This window comes from Ovis aries, chromosome 3 (assembly GCF_016772045.2).
Source record: "Ovis aries strain OAR_USU_Benz2616 breed Rambouillet chromosome 3, ARS-UI_Ramb_v3.0, whole genome shotgun sequence".
Lineage (NCBI taxonomy): Eukaryota > Metazoa > Chordata > Mammalia > Artiodactyla > Bovidae > Ovis > Ovis aries.
Genome location: NC_056056.1, coordinates 133,050,233 through 133,070,865, shown reverse-complemented (window position 1 = coordinate 133,070,865; position 20,633 = coordinate 133,050,233). Strand labels below are relative to the sequence as shown.

The 20,633-nt window shown below is 43.3% G+C and overlaps 1 protein-coding gene and 1 long non-coding RNA gene across 3 annotated transcripts; one reads left to right on the top strand and one right to left on the bottom strand.

Annotated features, from left to right (window-relative positions):
• Window positions 1–1,623: 1,623 nt before the first annotated feature.
• Window positions 1,624–12,599, bottom strand: LOC121819105 (uncharacterized). The gene is made up of 2 exons (XR_009599892.1): window positions 12,415–12,599; window positions 1,624–12,267 (listed from the first exon to the last, which is right to left on the bottom strand). It is a non-coding gene; the product is annotated as an uncharacterized LOC121819105 (long non-coding RNA).
• Window positions 12,600–12,811: 212 nt separating this feature from the next.
• Window positions 12,812–16,263, top strand: PRR13 (proline rich 13). 2 transcript variants are annotated; one of them, XM_004006298.6, is made up of 4 exons: window positions 12,812–12,912; window positions 13,515–13,553; window positions 13,947–14,311; window positions 15,590–16,263. In XM_004006298.6, the coding sequence occupies exons 2-4, from the start codon at window positions 13,535–13,537 to the stop codon at window positions 15,629–15,631; spliced, it is 426 nt and encodes a 141-aa protein (XP_004006347.1). In that variant the 5' UTR covers window positions 12,812–12,912; window positions 13,515–13,534; the 3' UTR covers window positions 15,632–16,263. The 2 variants fall into 2 exon arrangements, with proteins under 2 accessions (XP_004006347.1, XP_060268522.1); XM_060412539.1 differs by having other exon boundaries at window positions 12,812–12,937.
• Window positions 16,264–20,633: the final 4,370 nt, after the last annotated feature.

Here is a 20,633-nt window from a genome sequence, read left to right as displayed (position 1 = left end):
CCCCATCCTCTTATGATTACTGCTCCATTTCTCTGCTTCCTTGCCTACTAACACTGCTTGGAAGAATCACTTTTATTTGCTGCCTCCACCTTCTCACGTATCATTCTCTCCTCAAATTGTGGCAGGCAAAATTTCATCCCTAGAATGTAATTAAAACCACTCTTAAAAAAAATTCACTATTCTTCAAAATCCAGCGGCCAGATCTCAGTCTGCCTCTTACACAATTTATCGACAGCATTTCAACATTTGAGAGCTGCTTCCTCGAATCCTTGCTTCATACTTTTCCTCAGATTTCCCACTTACTCACTGGGGAAGGGGAGAATCTGTATCCTTTCTGTATCCTCTGCTCACTTTTCTTGCCAGCTTCTAAATACTGGCAGGCCGGAGTTCAAGTTCTGGGCCTTTTTTCCTACTCTGGCTACCCATGCCCCTTCGCTGACCTTATTAACTCCTTTAGATATCCCACTAACTCTGGATTGTTTTCTCTTCAGACAAGACCTCTTCCCGAGCACCAAACTGCCTTCTCAACCTTTCTACTTGGATATCTGATAGGCTTCCGAAACTTAACCTTGTCCAAAAATACGTACGTCTGTGCCTCCCCCATCTGCATCTCAGAAAATGACACCAATTATTTCCCACTCAGTATTCTTGGGTTTATTCTTGACTTCTCTATTTCTTTCACCTCTATATCCAGTCCAAGCCTGCTAAGTTCTACCTTAAAAAAAAAAAAAGAACCCACTAAGTCAACTATACTTCAATTAAAAAAAAATCCCCAGAGTCTGGGGGCTTCCCTTGTAGCTCAGTTACTAAAGAATCTGCCTGCAATGCAGGAGATCCAGGTTTGATTCCTGAGTCAGGAAGATCGCCTGGAGAAGGAAATGGCAACCCACTCCAGTAGTTGCCTGGAGAATCCCATGGACAGAGGAGTCTGGTGGGCTACAGTCCATGGGGTCACAAGAGTTGGACACGACTTAGTGACTACACCACCACCACCACCCAGAGTCTGACCCTGCTGATCATCTCTACCACTTCCATCCAGGCCACAGCCATTCTCCCTTGGACCACAGCAGCAACCTCCTAACTGGGTTCCCTGCTTCACTTTAACCAGCTCTATTTTGTTCTTTTATTACACAGTAGCCATAATAATAATAATGATAGCAATTTCATAATTTATATAATAATGTTATTATATATGTATTTATATTCTGCCTCTACCACCAAGATATTACCTCTATGAAGGCAAGGATTTTTTCTTCTGTGTTTTCACTCTGTCCCCAGTACCTGGCTAGCTTGAGAAGTATTTGTTAAATGAATGAATGACAGAAGCATGGTAAATCATTTAAGACTTAATGAGCAATATGAGCTCTAGAAGCATTATTTAAATGCTTTTTAAATAATCTGAGTTTAGGGAATTCCCTGGTGGTCCTGTGGTTAGGACTCTGTACTTCTACTGCAGGGGGCATGGGTTTGATTCCCGATCAGAGAACTAAAATCCTGCAAGCTAGGCTTCCCTGGTGGCTCAGTGGCAAAGAATCTGCCTGCTAATGCAGGAGACACAGGTTTGATCCCTGGTCCAGAAGATCCCACATGCTGCAGAGCAACTAAGCCCAGGAACAACAACTATTTTTTTTTTTTAGTTTTTATTTTTTAAATTTTAATATCTTTAATTCTTACATGCGTTCCCAAACATGAACCCCCTCCCACCTCCCTCCCCATAACATCTCTCTGGGTCATCCCCATGCACCAGCCCCAAACATGCTGCATCCTGCGTCAGACATAGACTGGCGATTCAATTCTTACATGATAGTATACATGTTAGAATGTCATTCTCCCAAATCATCCCACCCTCTCCCTCTCCCTCTGAGTCCAAAGGTCCGTTATACACATCTGTGTCTCTTTCCCTGTCTTGCATACAGGGTCATCATTGCCATCTTCCTAAATTCCATATATATGTGTTAGTATACTGTATTGGTGTTTTTCTTTCTGGCTTACTTCACTCTGTATAATTGGCTCCAGTTTCATCCATCTCATCAGAACTGACTCAAATGAATTCTTTTTTACGGCTGAGTAATACTCCATTGTGTATATTTACCACAGCTTTCTTATCCATTCATCTGCTGATGGACATCTAGGTTGTTTCCATGTCCTGGCTATTATAAACAGTGCTGCGATGAACATTGGGGTACATGTGTCTCTTTCAATTCTGGTTTCCTCGGTATGTATGCCCAGCAGTGGGATTGCTGGGTCATAAGGTAGTTCTATTTGCAATTTTTTAAGGAATCTCCACACTGTTCTCCATAGTGGCTGTACTAGTTTGCATTCCCACCAACAGTGTAGGAGGGTTCCCTTTTCTCCACACCCTCTCCAGCATTTATTGCTTGCCGATTTTTGGATCGCAGCCATTCTGACTGGTGTGAAGTGGTACCTCATTGTGGTTTTGATTTGCATTTCTCTAATAATGAGTGATGTTGAGCATCTTTTCATGTGTTTGTTAGCCATCCGTATGTCTTCTTTGGAGAAATGTCTATTTAGTTCTTTGGCCCATTTTTTGATTGGGTCGTTTATTTTTCTGGAATTGAGCTGCAGAAGTTGCTTGTATATTTTTGAGATTAGTTGTTTATCAGTTGCTTCATTTGCTATTATTTTCTCCCATTCAGAAGGCTGTCTTTTCACCTTGCTTATATTTTCCTTTGTTGTGCAGAAGCTTTTAATTTTAATTAGATCCCATTTGTTTATTTTTGCTTTTATTTCCAGAATTCTGGGAGGTGGATCATAGAGGATCCTGCTGTGATTTATGTCTGAGAGTGTTTTGCCTATGTTCTCTAGGAGTTTTATAGTTTCTGATCTTACATTTAGGTCTTTAAACCATTTTGAGTTTATTTTTGTGTGTGGTGTTAGAAAGTGATCTAGTTTCAGGAACAACAACTATTGAGCCTGTGCTTAGAGCCTGGGACCCTCAACCACTGAGCCCACGTGCTGCAGTTACTGAAGCCTGGGACCCCTAGAGCCTGTGCTCTGCAATAAGAGACGCCACTGCAATGAGAAGCCTGCAGCAGCCCCCACGCAAGCCCCCACAACTGAAGAAAACCCATGCAGTAAGGAAGACCCACCACAACCAAAAATAAATAAAATAATTAAAATTCCGCAAGCCGCACAGTGCAGTCAAAAAAAAAGAAGAAAAAAGAAATCTGGGTTTCAATCTGAGGAAGAATTTCCCAACTAGCAGGTAAGTGAAGAGAAGTATGGAGGATATTGGCAATCTATAAGGGTCCTGCAAGGAGATTAAAAATCATCCTGAGTGAAAGTCGTTTAGTTGCGTCCGACTCTTTGCAACCCCACAGACTATACAGTTCATGGCATTCTCCAGGCCAGAATACTGGAGTGGGTAGCCTTTCCCTTCTCCAGAGATCTTCCCAAGCCAGAGATCGAACCCAGGTCTCCTGCATTGCAGGCGGATTCTTTACCAGCTGAGCCATAAGGGAAGCCAAAGAATACTGGGAATCACCTGAATCTAACAGTAATAGTTCTTAATATAAATGAGAATCATGATGCTACTACATGGTAGCATATAAGTGCTTATTATGTGACAGATACACAATTATCTCATCACAACCCTATGAGGCAGGTACGATTGCCACTGTTTTACAAATGAGGAAACTGATGATCCAAGGGGTTAACTTATTCAAGGTCACACCTAAGTGTCAAAGTTACGATTTGAATCCAGGTCTGTCTGACTGACTCCAGAACCATCATGCTCTATTCCTCCATTTGCTCATTCATTCATTCATGTAGTTATTTAACAGTTCATTCATTGATACCCTCCTATGTACCAGGCACTGTGTGAACTGTTAACTGTGAAGTGTCCTTCCTTTCAAGAAGCTTACAGTTGAATGCAGGAAGCTAACATAAAGTAATTACTCATTCATGCATGATTATAAGCTGAGATAGATATGCTAAAGGAAAGGCAAGGATCTACTTAGTGGCTACAACAAAGGAGTTTACCTGACTAGAGTATCAAGGAGGCTTCCCTGAAGAAGTGATCCTGGAGCTGAGAGCTGATGAATGAGCAGGAGTTAAGTAGGCAAAGTGGAGAGAAATGGGAAGAGCATTCCAGGCTTCAGGGGCAGCAAGTGAGTGCAAAAGCCCTCCTGCAAAAGGAACCAAGATTTTCTGCAGGGAAGAAAGAGGCCTAGGGACTGAAGAGCAGAGAGCGAGGCGTGAGCAGTATGAGAGGAGAGCAGAGAGGCAGTAAGGTCAGACCACCGCAGACATCGCAGTAATAAGATGCTGAGTTTTTCAGGTTTGGCAAGTTGGAAGGAACAGACACTCACAGAGCTGGTAAGAAGGTGAAAGTGAAAAATGAAAGTGTTAGTTGCTCAGCCATGTCCGACTCTTTGTGACCCCATGGACTGTACCCCGCCACGCTCCTCTGTCCATGGAATTCTCCAGGCAAGAATACTGGAGTGAGTAGCCATTCCCTTCTCCAGGGGATCTTCCCAACCCAGGGCTGGAACCCAGGTTTCCTGCATTGCAGGCAGATTCTTCACCGTCTGGGCCTCCAGGGAAGCCTGGTGGGAAGTAAATAAATATAACCTCTAGGGAGGGTAATTCATCAATATCTATAAAAAGCCAAAATATGTAAAGTGATGTATCAGGGTTATTTATTTCAGCATTGTTTTTAGTAGTAGAAGATTGAAAATAACATAAATCTCTCTTGGTTGGTTAAACTGATTATGGTACATCATAGAAAAGAATAAAATGTAGTTGTGAGAAAGAGTGAGGACATACTCTCTACTGATACAGAAACATCTCCAAGATATATTTAGTGGTGAAGAAAAGGTGCAAACTAAACTCTGCATAGTTTGTTGTTTGTATATTTAAAAGAGGGGATATAAATTTATGTCACCATTTGCTTGATTATAATGAAGAAACTGTGGAAATGTATACAAGAAACCAATTATGTGGTTATGTGTGTTATGTGAGTTGGGAAGGTTGGGTAAATGGAGAACAGGAGTGAAAGAGAGACTTTTCCCTTTATACCACTTGGTCCTTTTTGGTTTTCTAACATATTACCTATTCAACAAAAGTGAATACATTCATGTAAAAATAGTTTCAACCTTTGTCTAAAGGATAATGCAATGCCGCTGAAGAATTTTAAGTAGTAGGGTGATGTCAGAGTTGGCTTTAGAAGACCATTTCCAAGGTTGAAATGTGGAGAATGAATTGAAAGAGGGCCAGAGTGGATGCTGACAGGACAGTCAATGAGACACCACTTCATAAGCACTAGAATGTCTATAGCAATAAAGACAGACAGTAGCAAGTGTTGGCACAGATGGGGGGAAATTGGAACCCTTATACATGGTTGGTGGGGATATAAAATGGTGTGGCTATTTTGGTAAATAATTTGGCAGTTCCTCAAAAATGTTAAACAAAGAGTTACCATATGACCCAGCAATTCCTCTCATAAGTAAATACCTAATAGAATTGAAAACATATGTCAGTGCTCATGTCCCTTGCACCCTTGCAGTTAGTGGGTGAGCTGGGGCAGCAAGGCAGCCTCTTTATAGCTCTGTGGAGTGCCTCTAACCTCCCTACTGGAGTCGCTGGCAAGGGCCAGCCTTGCAGTGGTGTGTTCTACATCAATGGCTCCAGCTGGGTTCATTGGACTAGGCAAATGGGGCATCCCATGGCAAAAAAAAAAAAAAAAAATCCCATGGACATTGCTGCTGCTGCTGCTAAGTCGCTTCAGTCGTGTCCGACTCTGTGCGACCCCATAGATGGCAGCCCACCAGGCTCCCCCATCCCTGGGATTCTCCAGGCAAGAACACTGGAGTGGGTTGCCATTTCCTTCTCCAAGGCATGAAAGTGAAAAGTGAAAGTGAAGTCACTCAGTTATGTCTGACTCCTAGCGACCCCATGGAATGCAGCCTACCAGGCTCCTCCATCCATGGGATTTTCCAGGCAAGAGTATTGGAGTGGGGTGCCATTTCTTGTTATTTATGATGTGTTTCCTGATGCATGCAGAGAATTTCTAGATGCAAGTGAACAGGTAGTGTCTTCTCCCGCAGATGTAGCCGGCAAGGATGGAATTATTACAATGTTGCCCACCAGTATCAATGCAATAGAAGCTTATTCTGGGGCAAATGGATTCCAAAAAAAGGCAAGTAAGGCTCACAGAGTTGGACATGACTGATGCGACTTAGCAGCAGCAGTAGCAAGGCTCACTACTAACAGACGCTAGTACTACTGATCCTAGTTTGGGAAGATCTGGCCAAAGAAGTTGAGAAAATGGGAGCAGTTTTCACCCGTTTCTGGTGGTGTGGAAGCTGCACAGTCTGGGAACCTCACGTTTACGGCGGGAAGTGTGCTATGCTCAGTTGCTTCAGTCGTGTCCTATTCTTTGTGACGCTATAGCCTGTAGTCCACCAGATTCCTCTGTCCATGGGGATTCTCTAGGCAAGAATACTGGAGTGGGGTGCCATTTCTTACTCCAGGGAATCCTCCTGACCCAGGGATCAATCCCGTGTCTCTTATGTCTCCAGTGTTGGTAGGTGGGTTGCCCAAGAGTTGCTGGGGAGCAAGGATTCCAGTGCGCGCTATTGTGGAGCCCGTGGGCCTGGGCAGGCTCCGAGGATCTGCTATAATATACTGTTAGCTATTGGTATGACTGAAACTGCTGATGCTATGAATCTGGGAAAAAGGTTAGGACCTGACCCAAAACTATTGGCCAAAATCCTAAATGTGAGCTCAGGACAGCATTGGTAAAGTGCTGCTTATAACCCCATATCTGGGGTGATTGATGGAGTTCCCTTCCCTAATAACTATCAGGGTGGATTCAGAACAACACTCATGGTTAAGGATCTGGGATTAACAAGACTAATGTTAGCACAAACACACCAATCTTTCTGGGCGGTCAAGTCCATCAGATCTGTGTGGATGATGTGTGCAAAGGGCTGTTCAAAGAAAGGCTGCTTGTCCGTGTTCCAGTTTCCGTGAGAAGAGGAGACATTCTGAGTCTGCCCACCTTTGGCAGTGGACACTGTTGGAAACCAAACTCTATCTCGGAACCTCTTTACCTTGCTCACTCTGCAAGTAAATAGGTCTGCCTGTTTTCAATTGTTTAGGTCACAGTAAACCCTGGGATTTTTTTCACCCATTTTTAGCTGCTTATTCTTTTTCTTTCTTTCTTTTTTTTTTTTTTTTTTTGCTTATTCTTTTTAAAATCTACTTAGCAAATATGTAATACCTGATTTTTTTTTCCCCTGTAAGCCACTAATGATCCCTTGCTAACTAGCTGATTGGCTTTTTCAAAAATTTGAGAACTTCTCTGATGGTATAAGAATTCCCCTGCCAATGCAGGGGACACGGGTTTGATCTCTGGTCGGGGAAGATGCCACATGCTGCAGAGCAACCAAGCCCATGTGCCACAACTACCAAGCCTACGTGCTGCAACTGCCGAAGCTGGTGCACCCAGAGCCTGTGCTCCACAACAAGAGAAGCCGCCACAACGAGAAGCCCGTGCACCACAGCGAAGAGTAGCCCCAGCTCACCGCAACTAGAGGAAGCCCGAGTGCGGGGACGAAGACCCAGCACAATCCAACAAATAAAAGATCCCTGAGCATCTTTAAGTAAATTGTTGCATATTTCAATTACTACAATTTACAAATCAAACCTATTTTTTTCAATACAATAAAACCCATTTTAGAGGGAAGAAAAGAAGTTGCCACGAGAGGAGTTAGAAAAAAGGAAGGTATAGTGAATGCCCTATGTCCCTCAGAAAGTCTGTCCCTGTTGCAGTGTTCTTGCACTGCTGCTGCTGTTCAATTGCTCAGTCGTGTCTGACTCTTTGTGACCCCATGGACTGCAGCACGCCGGGCTTCCCTGTCCTTCACTATCTCCCAGAGTTTGCTCAAACTCATATCCATTGAGTCAACGATGATGCATTACTGAGGTTACTGATTTATTTTCTAGGCGTTGATAAAGCAAGAGAATGCCTTGCTGTATGTTATATAATTTGGACTCTGTTACGTTTATCTTGGTGTGTCCCTCTTGTAACAACTCCCAATACTTAGCAAGCTTGTTTTTTATATATTTGCTTCCTTGTACATTCTTACTACATATTTTTGACTTTAAAAGGATACCTTTAGAACTGTTTCAAAGCCAAGAATGATACGTGCTTTAGATAATTATGACATGATTCTAAATATAACCATATAATCTTGAATTCAAATAAATTTCTGTGCGGATAATAAAAATAAAACATGGTCACACAAACTTGTCCATGAATGTCCACAGCACCAATGTACATAATAGGCAAAAATGTAAAAACAATTCAAATGTTCTTCAACTAATGAATGGATAGCTAAATGTGGTATAGCCAAAGAGTAGCATACTAGTCAGTACTTCCTTTACAAAAAGCAATGAAGATTTATACTACGTCATGGGTGAACCTTGAAAATATTATGTTAAGTGAAAGAAGCCAATCATAATAGGTCACGTATACAATTTTCCATTTGTATGAAATACATAGAATAAGACAATTTATAGCAAAACATTAATTAGTGGTTGCTTAGGGCTTGAGTAAAATGAGGGAGAGGTAAGGAGACAAATGAGGATTCACTATTAATGGGTATGAAATTATTTTAAGGGGGACAAAAATCTTCTAAAATTAGATAATAGCGATGGTTACACAAGCTCATGAAATGCTAAAAACTATTGAACTGTACACTTTACATGGGTGAATTGTATGGTATACGAACTATATTTCAATAAAGCTACTTTAAATAAGAGACAGTTTTCAAATTTCCTCGGTGGTCCAGAGGAAAGACGGTTAAGAATCCGTCTTGCAATGAAGAGGAACCAAGTTCAATTGCTGGTAGGTGAACTAAGACCCCACATGCTGCAAGGCAACTAAGCCCACACACCGCAACTACTGAGCCCGCATGTTGCAACTACTGAAGCCTGTGTGTCTAGAGCCTGCGCTCCACTAGAGAAGCCACTTCAATAAGAAGCCCGTGTACCACAGTGAAGGCTAGCCGCCGCTTGCCACACCTAGAGAAAACCTGTGCACAGCAACAAAGACCCAGTGCAACCAAAAAAGATACAATAAATAAATTATACATTCTAAGAGGAATCATGCTCATACAAACATATCCATAATTTCTTTCAAACTCAATCTTTCAAGAAAGAAAAAAAGCAGATATAAATTGCCTTTTAAAAAAGTTCCGATTCATCTTAAATACTTAGTACAAGCCTGATATAAAAATATATCAAAATGTACTATGGTTATGCAAAACACAGTATTGTATGTCAAGTGTATTTCAATAAAATATATAGCAAAAACTTTTAATTAAAAAATTAAAAATCTATCAATTTTAGTTCAAGACAATAAACTCAGCATAAGATATATCTTCATATTTTTGTACCTCAAAAATTGGGGATGTAATATTTTCATTATGGTTTGAAGTATTTCATTTCCATACTATTTTATTCTTTGACTCAGAGTTATTTGGAAGACTTTTGCTTTTTTAACTTCCAAATATATGTTTGTTTTGTTGAATGCACATAAGCTCAAGTGTCCAACACACAGTGAAGGCCAAACAAACCAGAACACTGGAGTTTGGAACAGAGAAAGATATGTTGCTGAACTGAGCAAGGAGAATTGGTGGTTAGTGTTCAAAAAACCCAAACTTTTGTGATAGTTTTTGGAGAGGAGTTTTTATAAGCAAAACTGGGGGCTAGGCCTGATTGGTTGGTGGTGAGGTAACAGGATGGTATTGCATGAATGTTGTGCTCAGAAGAAAGTTACCATTCTATACCTGGTTGGGGGGCTTATTTCCTACAGAAAAACTAAAAAATAAATTGTTATGTATTTCCCTTGAGGAGAAACCAGGGCTCTGCTTTATGACTGCACTATTGTTTTTTAACAGCTCCTCCTCTGTTTCTGCATTCTCTCTCTTCCCTGATTAGTAACTGTTTGAATCTGCCCTTTGGAATTCAGGGACAGTCTAGGAAGCTGAGGGCTTCCCACGTGGCACTAGCGGTAAAGAACCCGCCTGCCAGTGCAGGAGGCATAAGATATGCAGCTTCGATCCCTGGGTTGGGAAGATTCCCTGGAGGAGGGCACAGCAACCCACTCCAATATTCTTGCCTGGAGAATCCCAGGGACAGAGGAGCCTGGAGGGCTATAGTCCATAGGGTCGTAGAGTCGGACGTGACAGAAGTGATTCGGCACGCATGCTATGAAGTTGAATCCATTTTCCTACAAACAAGAAAAGGGGACCAGGAAAAGGCTTGTGGGGCCCCGCTCTGTTTCATTTGTATTTATATTTTACACTGTGGTCAAAGAATACAGTATGTATTACACAATTCTCAAGTTTGAATTGCATTTGTTGAGACCGATTTTTATAAATGTTTTACGTATGCTTAAGAGGGAAAAGTAGTTTTTACTTTGGGTGAATGGTTCTACATGTTTATTAAATCAAGCTTGTTAAGTGGGTTACTAAAAAAAAAAAAAAAAAAATTGAGGCCATTGCAGCAGTCCAGTTAAGAGATGATGGTAGGCTAGGAGCAGAGAAGATGGAGAGAAGTATAGAGATTCCAGATTTATTTGGGAAGCAAAACAGACCCTTCCTGATGCTGGAGGGGGATGGGAGGAATGTGGAGAGAGCCATTAACGATGACTTTCTTGGTTTCTGGTTTATGCAATTTGCCAGATGCCAGATACATGAAATCTAAAAAAATATATATATATATTTTTAAGTTCTACCAGTTTATTGCCAGCAACCCATCTCCCTCCACCCTCATGGACGCATGCTCAGTCATGTAACCCCATGGACTGCAGCCCACCAGGCTTCTCTGTCCATGGACTTTTCCAGGCAAGAATACTGGAGTGGGTTGCCAAGATATATGAAATTGAGATAGGAAATCCTAAGAGAGATTCAGCTCAGTTCAGTTCAGTCGCTCAGTGGTGTCTGACTCTTTGCGACCCCATGAATCGCAGCACACCAGGCCTCCCTGTCCATCACCAACTCCCGGAGTTCACTCAGACTCACGTCCATCGAGTCAGTGATGCCATCCAGCCATCTCATTCTCTGTCGTCCCCTTCTCCTCCTGCCCCCAATCTCTTCCAGCATCAGTCTTTTCCAATGAGTCAGCTCTTCGCATGAGGTGGCCAAAGTACTAGAGTTTCAGCTTTAGCATCATTCCTTCCAAAGAAATCCCAGGGCTGATCTCCTTTAGAATGGACTTGTTGGATCTCCTTGCAGTCCAAGGGACTCTCAAGAGTCTTCTCCAACACCACAGTTCAAAAGCATCAATTCTTCAGCGCTCAGCCTTCTTCATATTAGACATCTATATTTCCCCCAAGAATGTTTCTTTGCTTTCTAAGGGGACTAAGAGGGCAACGGCAAATATTGAGGCAATGGGTGAGAGCATCTCCCTGCCATTCCTTAAGCCCTGTGCGTATGTATGTATATCTGTACAACACATCACAGTACAGTAAGTCCCCTATGAAAGAATGAGTTCCATTCCAAGAGTGTGTTCATAAGTCCAATTTGTTTGTAAGTTCAACAAAGTTAGCCTGGTTACCTAACTAATTTTGGCTATATAGGCTAACACAATAGGCTATATAGTAGTTTTTCGGTTGCTACGTCACGTCCAACTCTTTGTAACCCCATAGACTGCAGCACATCAGGCTTCCCTGTCCTTCACTATCTCCTGGAGTTTACTCAAACTCATGTCCATTGAGTCGGTGATGCCATCCAACATCTCATCCTCTGTCGTCCCCTTCTCCTCCTGCCTTCTATCTTTCCCAGCATCAGGGTGTCTTCCAATGAGTCGGCTCTTTTCATCAGGTGGCCACAGTATTTCAGCTTCAGCATCAGTCCTTTCAATGAATATTCAAGGTTGATTTCCTTTAGGATTGACTGGTTTGATCTCTTTGCAGTCCAAGGGACTCTCAAGAGTCTTCTCTAGGACCACAACTGGAAAACATCAATTCTTCAGCCTTCTTTATGGTCCAACTCTCACATCCATACATGACTATTGGAAAAACCATAGCTTTGACCATATGGGACCTTGGTCAGCAGAGTGATGTCTCTGTATTGTAATAGGTTTATAATACTTTTCACACAAATAATACATACAAAAAGTAAGGAAAATAAATTTAATCTTAAAGTACCTTGAAAATTATAGTAGTACAGTACAGCTGGCATACAGTAGTGGTAGAAGCTGGCATATAGTAGCACAACAGCTGACATACAGGAGCTGGCATCAAGAAAACAGGGAAGAAAAATTACTGACTGGAGGAAGGAGAAGGGGTGGCAGAGGGTAGAGCGGAGGGATTCGTCAGCAATAGGAGACAGAGGGCAAGCTGCATGTGACAGTGTACGCCAGACGCGTGAACCAACTTACCTAATTGGACACGTGAACACACGCACATTCACATCTTCGAAAGTTCACAACTTGAACGTAAATTCATATTGGAAGGGTGTGGCACCCACTAGACTAACAGCTTAGAAGTCAAGGGTCGAATTTCCTCTAGGCACTGGGGGACCTCGCCTTGAAACTGCTCCAGCCTTCTCCTAGCTTGTTTCTCTGAGCCCCGCCCACGGGGATTTCCGGCTGCCCTTTTGCACCCGCCTCTCCCTGAAGCCCTTGGCTCCGCCCCTACTGAAACCCTTGCCTTCTAGCCTAGAGAGGAATGGAGTGATTGACGAGTACCTTCTCCAATCCTAACGCAGAATGAACACATACTACCAATTAGACGGTAGCAGGGGCGGATGCTGAAGCCTAGGGTGGGAGGGTTATCAGGAAGTGAGTGAAGGCTAAGGAGGACAAGTCCGCCCAGGCAGTGGTGTAAGGGTGACCGGACGTCTGGATACCCCAGTCCTCTTCTTTCTCCATTCCTGGGTGAGGAGTCCCTTCGCAGCTGGGAGTCAGGCTCTTTATTTGTCCTCTTGAATGGGGTCGGGGAGGGGTGTGTGTCTACTGTGAAAGCATTTGAGGATCTTTTCTGATTGTCCTAACTCCTTTCGCCTCAAGTCAGGTCCTTCTCTTAGCCTGGGGCGGGGGTCTTGTCCCCCGTCACTCTCCGCCGGGAGCTGTAAAGTGTTTAAGGTCTTTCCGCAGCCTGTGGGTGGTTAAAGTCTTCCGGACTCGGTCACGGAAAGGCAGATGAGTTTATAGGGAGTTTAGGTTTAGGTTTAGGGAGATTCGTGGACTCAGCCTCTCTCCCGACGAGTTAGAAGCCCCTTGCCGCGGCCAGAGCTAGTGCAAGGTGGAGGGGCTCTGGGAGCTAGGTTCCTGTGACTAGGGAACTAGGGATAGAATTAGGTATTGGAGGCGAAAGAATGGGTGGAAAGAAAGATTTCTTCCGTGGAGGTCGTGGAAGTTCTCTAAGGGACTTCATAGAGTGGAGCCGGAGTCGTTGGAGTTGGGCCTGGGGCTTGGTCTCTAAAACCCCCACCCACTTGTGGGCCATCAGCTGTTTGCCTTCATTTCTTTTTCCTCAGGCTGAAGGAAACATCTGAACATGTGGAATCCCAATGCTGGTAGGTGTTTGGGGGATCGCTTCTCTTGCCCCAGCCCCTTTTCAGATGGGCCGCAACAGGAGGATTCTGTGTCAGTTTCGCCTCCTCCTCTCCACTAGCCCGCAGAAGCAAAGTCCTTTGTCGCTGACCCATCCTCTCCTCTTTCCCTAGAGTTCACTGTCTCTGTTTCTCCCCCGCCCTGCCAGGGCCCTTCCCTTTTCTCTCTCTCCTGTAAGTTTGCCTCCCCTTCCCTTCATTCTCTTTCCTCACCTTCCCATTTGCTCTTAACTACTGAGTAATTCTTTTTCCTCACCTTCCCATTTGCCCTTAACTATTGAGTAATTCTTTTTGTTGTTTGTTGTCAGAGGCTCTGGGCAGTTGTAATCTTAATTTATTCTTTGTTTCTTCCACCAGGGCAGCCAGGACCATATCCACACCCGCCTAACGCTGGGTATCCTGGAGGTTGCAATCCTGCCCATCCACCACCTGCCAACCCTCCCTTTCCTCCAGGCCCTTTTCCCACTCCCCCAGGAGCACCGCAGGGGAATCCAGCCTTTCCCCCTGGTGGGCCCTGTCATCCTGTGCCACAGCCAGGATATCCAGGATGCCAGCCCTCAGGTCCCTACCCCCCTCCATATCCACCACCTGGCCCTGGCATGTGTCCTGTGAATCCATTGGTTCCTGGTGTAGTAGGACCAGGAATAGTGATTGACAAGAAGGTGCACAAGAAAATGAAGAAAGCTCATAAAAAGAAGCAGAAACACCATAAGCATGGCAAGGTAAGTGCCCCTGGAGCCTAGCTGGGAAGGGGTGCCCCTTCAAAGGGACTAAGGAGGCAGGGGGAGGGCAAGGAATGGGGATTTTGAAGTCTTGAGGATGTGGGACAGTGACTCTATAAAGGATTCCCACTGGGAAGATCTGATAATCCTAAAAAATTTATTAGGCTTATTAGGCCTTATACCTGGGAGGTGCTAGGCTGAGCCACAGAATGGATGTCAGCATCAAAAGTCTTTCTAGTTTGCCTTTCTCTTCCTAGAACTCCCCACCCCACGCTTGTTTTAGCAGGTTGGACACACCCACTGAGGTGGTCAAACATCAAGTAATAGAGTCAGTGCTTTGACAAAGCAAAGTCTTATATAATAATTAACTTGTAATAATCTGGCCCTAGGTCCTGGAGTTTCTTTCTCTCCTTCAGTGTTCTCAGGGTGGTGTTTTAGTTACATCGGCCCCATTGGCCTACTATTCAGTAGGGAAACTGAGGACGAGAGCAGTCAGTGACTCTCAGCCTTTAACAAAACCTGAGTTTCATGCTCAGCCCCAAGGCTAAATATCTTCACTCCAGAGGAGTGTTCATTACCAAGGGTAAAAGTAGCTCTCAGGACAACTCTGGAAGGAGTGAACCAACCCTGATCTTGAGGAGGCTTTAATTTACATTTTTCTGCCCAATATTTATTTGCCTTATGGCTTTGGATGCTAATTCTAGTTCTCCATCTTTGTTTCGTGAGTGGAGACACTAAAAAATGGTTTTGATGACAGTTTTGATGGGAGTATATGTGTAAGAACCTTGACTAGGACTCTCCCAGCCTCCTCTCCCGCCTTCCTCACTTTCTCCCAGATGGGACTTAGGAAAAAGTAGAGATAGATGCACACGCAGCTACTCATTCTACTCGCTTTTCTTAGTCTCCTAGCCACTAGGAATGTCCATGCAGCTAATAAATACTATAAGGGAGCAGCTGTTTCCTTGTACAATTCTACTCTAGTGCCTATAATTTATTCCTTGCCTAGGCATTGGCTCAGGTAAAGAAAATTGGAAACGTTCTCCAAATTCAGTATATTAAATTCTGTGCAATGATTTAGGATGGTTTCATCCATTCCTGAATGCTCACTGCTGAAGGAAATCCTTGCTTTTGCTGTTTAAGGGACAGTCGAGTTGAAGACTCCTGACCTTCTTAGAAAGCAAAGGGCACTGGGGTGGAGGTATAGGGCACCAAAGAATGTCCCATGAAGTAACAAAAGTCATTTGGATCTGATGTATCCTTTCCCCTTTCCCCTTGCAGCATTCCTCCTCCTCCTCCTCTTCCAGCAGTGACTCTGACTGAATACAGGGCCTGGACCCTTCCCTCAAGTCTCTCCAGTTCAGCTGTCCCATCAAGCTTCAGATGCCATCTTGTACTGGGGGAAATTAACTCTTACTACCCCTTCCCCTCAACCCCTGCAATCTAAGCCTCATTCTGCTGTTCAGCATTAACTAGCTAGGACAAATCAGAAAAGAATTGCCACGGGCTAACAAAGGCCATCTTCTCACTGCTTGGATAGAACTTTTAGCTGATGAGTTTGACAGAACTGTTTTTTGAAGATGGTAAGATTTGAGCTAAAATACTAAAGACAAGTCTAAGATCTGTAAAATGTGATTTTTTTTTTTTTTTTTACTTTCTTTTGTAATTCTCATGATTGAGGAGATGCTGTGGACCTTGAGTTATGGAAATGAAAAACGACCTGTACCTTTCTTATAATTGTAGCATGCTTGGGTGATTCAGTGGCAAATAAACATTTCCCAGCAGGCCTCTTATTGATGGCGCTCACTGCAAGGCTGATGGCAGGTCGAGTCCATTTGGTTGATGAGCTCTGACTGCCATTTTGAAAAGTAATCTCTGTTCTCTCACTCAGTATGCTGTCTCAGGCCCTCCTCTCACTCTCCAACTCTCAGTCCGAATAAAGCTGTTTCTCCTGGTCTCTGTTCACCTGTACCATTACCTTGGTTGGGCCTAGCACCTTCTACTAGTTCTGCTGCCCTAGAAAAAAATGAAAGGATAGATTTATCAAGCGGATGGTGGAGAGGAGCTGGGAAAGGCATGTGTTTAGGAACAGGGTCTAAAGCTCCACAGCATGTTTGGGAATCACAGGTATCCATCCCAGTGGGGCTAGAAGTGTTTATTGAGGAAATACTGTGTTCTGGGGCTGAAGGTACAAAGATTTAGAATGACACAGTCTCTACCCTTCATGGCCTTTGAGAGCTAATGGAGCAGATGGTCATGTGAATATATGAATAGGTTATTATAGTATTGTAAAAGTGAATGGGACAGGGATCAAGCAGTGGGGGAGCAAAGGAAGGAGTGACAGTGCCACTGGGAAATGAGTGAGGTCCTGGCTGGGCCTCAGGATGCACAGGGGTTTCCCTGTTACAGATAACAAAAGCTGCCCCAGGCACTCAGCGCTTTGCATTTGTAACTTGTGTTCATCTTCATGGCAGCTCTATGAGGTAGGTACTACTGATCCCAAATTGAGGAAGAAGAAAACTTCAGTCAGGATTTGAACTTGGGCAGTGTGGGTTCTGTGTCTGTGCTTGTAACCCGGTGGGTTTCCAGCAGAAGCAGTTTTGCAGAGGCAAAGATTTGTAAAAAGCTGAAGGATGGATGTTCAGGAATTCCTGAGCCTAACATACCATATCAGAGCCTGATAGCAGGGAGGAGTGGACCTGAGCAATGTTTCTTAGGTGGGACCCACAGGGTTTAGGGATTTAAGGGTGGGACTTGAACAGGGAAGTTGTGTTTCTAGTTGACTGGGTTTCATCTATGACTTGTCCTGGGGGTGAGATATATGAAATACATGCTTAAATATATTAGATCTAGCTTCTAATTTTATTAGGAAATCCAAGACCAAGCTGAAGAAGGAAATGGCAACCCACTCCAGTATTCTTGCCTGGAAAATTCCATGGACAGAGGAGCCTGGCTGGCTACAGTCCATGGGGTCACAGAGTCGGACACGACTGAGCACCAAGACCTGTTTTCCAGTGTCCTGAAATTTGGGGCCATTCTAAGGTTTTCTTCCTCTGTAACACTGTTTTTATTTATTTATTAGCACTTCCTTTTCCAGGAGGAGAAGGGAAAGGTGGGCCTAAGGGGATTGTGAGGTGGAAGAAAAACAGTTGAAAAATAAACCACAAATTAAGGAGAGACAATGAGAAATGGCTCCAGGGAGAAACAAGTTAGGGAGAACATTCACCCACCTCCTTCCCCAGTTTTAACCATAAACAGCCCATTTCCCCTTCCTACCTTTTCTTTTTCTAACAGCATCTTGCTATTTTGCTATCCTTGTTTCTTCAAAAGTCATTAACTTTTTGAAAGCTAAAAGTAATACATGTACCTGGGAGGGGGGGAGGGATGTAACATTTTTAATAGGATGTTCAGCAGAAAAGTAAGGTTCTCCTCATAGCAAATTTCTAGTTTACTCCCCAAAGGCAACTATGACTACTAAATTCTTTTGTAAACTTTCAGAGCTGGTCTGCACAGAAGTTAACATCCTCTCTGTTTCTACCTTACATGTTCCTATTGCTTCTAGCCCACTTTATATCAAATGGGAGCCCTCTTTTGGACCTAACATTTTCCCATTTAGTTATTTATTTTGGAGTTGATTCCATATCAGTGTTTGTGTGTAACATTGTTTTTCATAGCGTTTTACTCAATCTTTTTATGCTGGAATTTTAAAATGTTTCCATCTTTGCTATACACTTAACCGCTGTGGGAAATTTTGGTATGTATATCTTTGCCAGAGGTTGCAACATTGGTTGCTCATGGCTATTTCTGGCTATGGACTTTTTTTTTTTTTTTTTTTTTGAGGGACTACTCTGTTAATTATCACACCTTTTCAATAAAGGTTCAGATTTCACGTTTCTGAAGACAGACATTTCTGAACCACTACTGATCCTTCTTTATAGATGGATTTTATACTCTCCAGGGGCTTCCTGGGTGGCACTAGGGTTAAAGAACTCGCCTGCCAATGCAGGAGACACAAAAGACTTGGGTTCAATCCCCTGGAGGAGAGCAGGGCAACCCACTTCAGTACTCTTGCCTGGAGAATCCCATGGACAGAGGAGCCTGGTGGGCTACAGTCCATAGGGTCGCAAAGAGCCGGACACGGCTGAAGCGACTTAGCAGGCAGGCATGCATGCTCTCCAGTCTTAATCGTCCTTTCAGCTTCCTGTTGCCTTTCTTCAGGCAAGTTACATTAGTTGCCTGGCTCTCCAGAGCATTGGGTTGGTACGCCCTGTTTTGTGCATCAGTATAAGACTCTAAAGATACTGGTTCTCAAATGTTTTTATTTTATGCCCAATGTCCCATGAGAGGATCTGGAGTTCTACCATTCTGTCCTTACTAGAAACTGAGTATAGTAAGAGTTCCACACAATTAATTGAAAATGGGAAAGGATAGGAAACCCATTAAATCTAAAGTACAAATTGACACTTCAACTTTGAGGACTGTAAGTCATGGGATGAATCATCAGTTTGCTGTCTTTCTGGAATCATTTCCCTGTATCAGGGTGTTTTGTAGTCATAGACGAGTTCACTCTCTTGACTAGTTTGGTTCTCCTTCTGAGAAGAATTTATTTATTCATAAAACCATTGCATATTGCTATTGGCTGCATCTTTTTCAAAGCTGGCTGCAACTGCTGGCTAGCCCCAGCGGAAGCCAGGCTACTGTTAACAGAGTCATGTTCTGTTCTTTTGTTGTCCAGTCACTAAGTCGTGTTATTTTATCAACTTTCAATTTGATCTTTGTTTTGTCTACCATTATTAGAGGTGACTTCACAGATAGCCACTCATTTTATTTTTTTTGCCACTCACTTTTACTCCAGCTCTTAGAGCCCCCTGGGGTGTAAATGACCCAACTGCAAAATCTTGAGATTAATTTGACCTTCAGCCCAGGCCCTCACTGGGGCTTCCCAGGTGGTTCAGTGGGTAAAGAATCTGCCTGCAAAGCAACAATAGACGAGGGTTCGATCCCTAGGTCAGGAAGATCCCCTGGAGAAGGGCATGGCAATGCACTTCAGTATTCTTGCTGGAGAATCCTATGGACAGAGATGCCTGGTGGGCTACAGTCCATGGGGTCACAGAATCAGACCTGAAGTGACTGAGCAGCCCAGGCCTCATAGTAAGCCTGCTCTTTGGTTTGCTTTTCTCTTGGGTGTCCTAACATTTTCCTACTTCCTTTACTCTCTTTCAATATTTGCTCTGCCCTTTGCCTTTGTTAAATGACAGACTTCTTTTTATTTCTCACACTGTTCCTAATGCCCACCTATCATTTGGAGGGTGGCAGGAAAGACGTTGGTGCCCCCAAGCTTGATTTTCCACTTCAGAAAGCTCTCTTCAGATAACTCCACTGAATTGAAGTTGCCCAATCAAACCTGATGAATATAAAGGCCAGAACTGACACCCAAAGAACTTGAACGTGGGTAAACAATAACCCTATAGTAGCTGTCTCTTTCAATAGCCTTTTTAAAAATTTCGTTTTGTTCTCTTTCAGAGTTCTCAGTTTTTGAACAAAATTTTTAATGTGGAAACTTACAGATATGTACAAGAGTAGGGAAAGCAGATTTCCCATAACCTAGCTCCAGTAATTATTAACAATTTGTTCATCTTTACTTGTTTGGTTGGTTTGTGTGTGTGTGTTTCACACACCCCAACCAGGGATGAGTCCTGAAACCCCTGCAGTGGAAGCACAGAGACTTTTTTTTAAAGCATTTAAAAAATATGACCCAGCAGTGCCTTGCTTTATTTATTCATTTATTTGGCTGTGCTGGGTTGTAGTTGGTGGCATATGGGTTCTTTGTTGCCACACACAGGGTCTTCCTTGTGGCATGTGGGATCTAGTTCCCTGACTAGGGATGAAACCTGGGCCCCCTGGGAGCGTGGAGTCTTAGCCACTGGACCACCAGGGAAGTCCCACACTTTGCTAGTCTTGTTCCATTCCATATCATATTTTTTCCAATTTTATTATGAAAATTATTATTGTTATTTTGGGGCATGCCGCACAACTTGTAGGATCTTAGTTCCTCTACCAGGGATTGAACCTGGGCCACAGCAGTGAAGGTGCGGAGTCCTAGTCACTGGAGCGAAAGGCGATTCCCTGAAAATTATTTTGTAAAAGTCTGAAGAACAGTACAATGATCACCTATAAACCTACCATCTATACTCAACAACTGTCAACATTTTTACCAAATTTGCTTTATTGATTTAACCATGTGAAATATTTGAAAGTCTGTTCCCATCATCACGACCCTTCACTTTAAATAGTTCATTATGTTCCTCCTAGAACAGCATTTCTC

Bases quoted from the DNA above. Each gene is read 5' to 3' on its own strand.
- PRR13 (XM_004006298.6), top strand. The intron at 14,312-15,589 runs GTAAGTGCCCCT...TTCCCCTTGCAG, and splicing joins AACACCATAAGCATGGCAAG to CATTCCTCCTCCTCCTCCTC.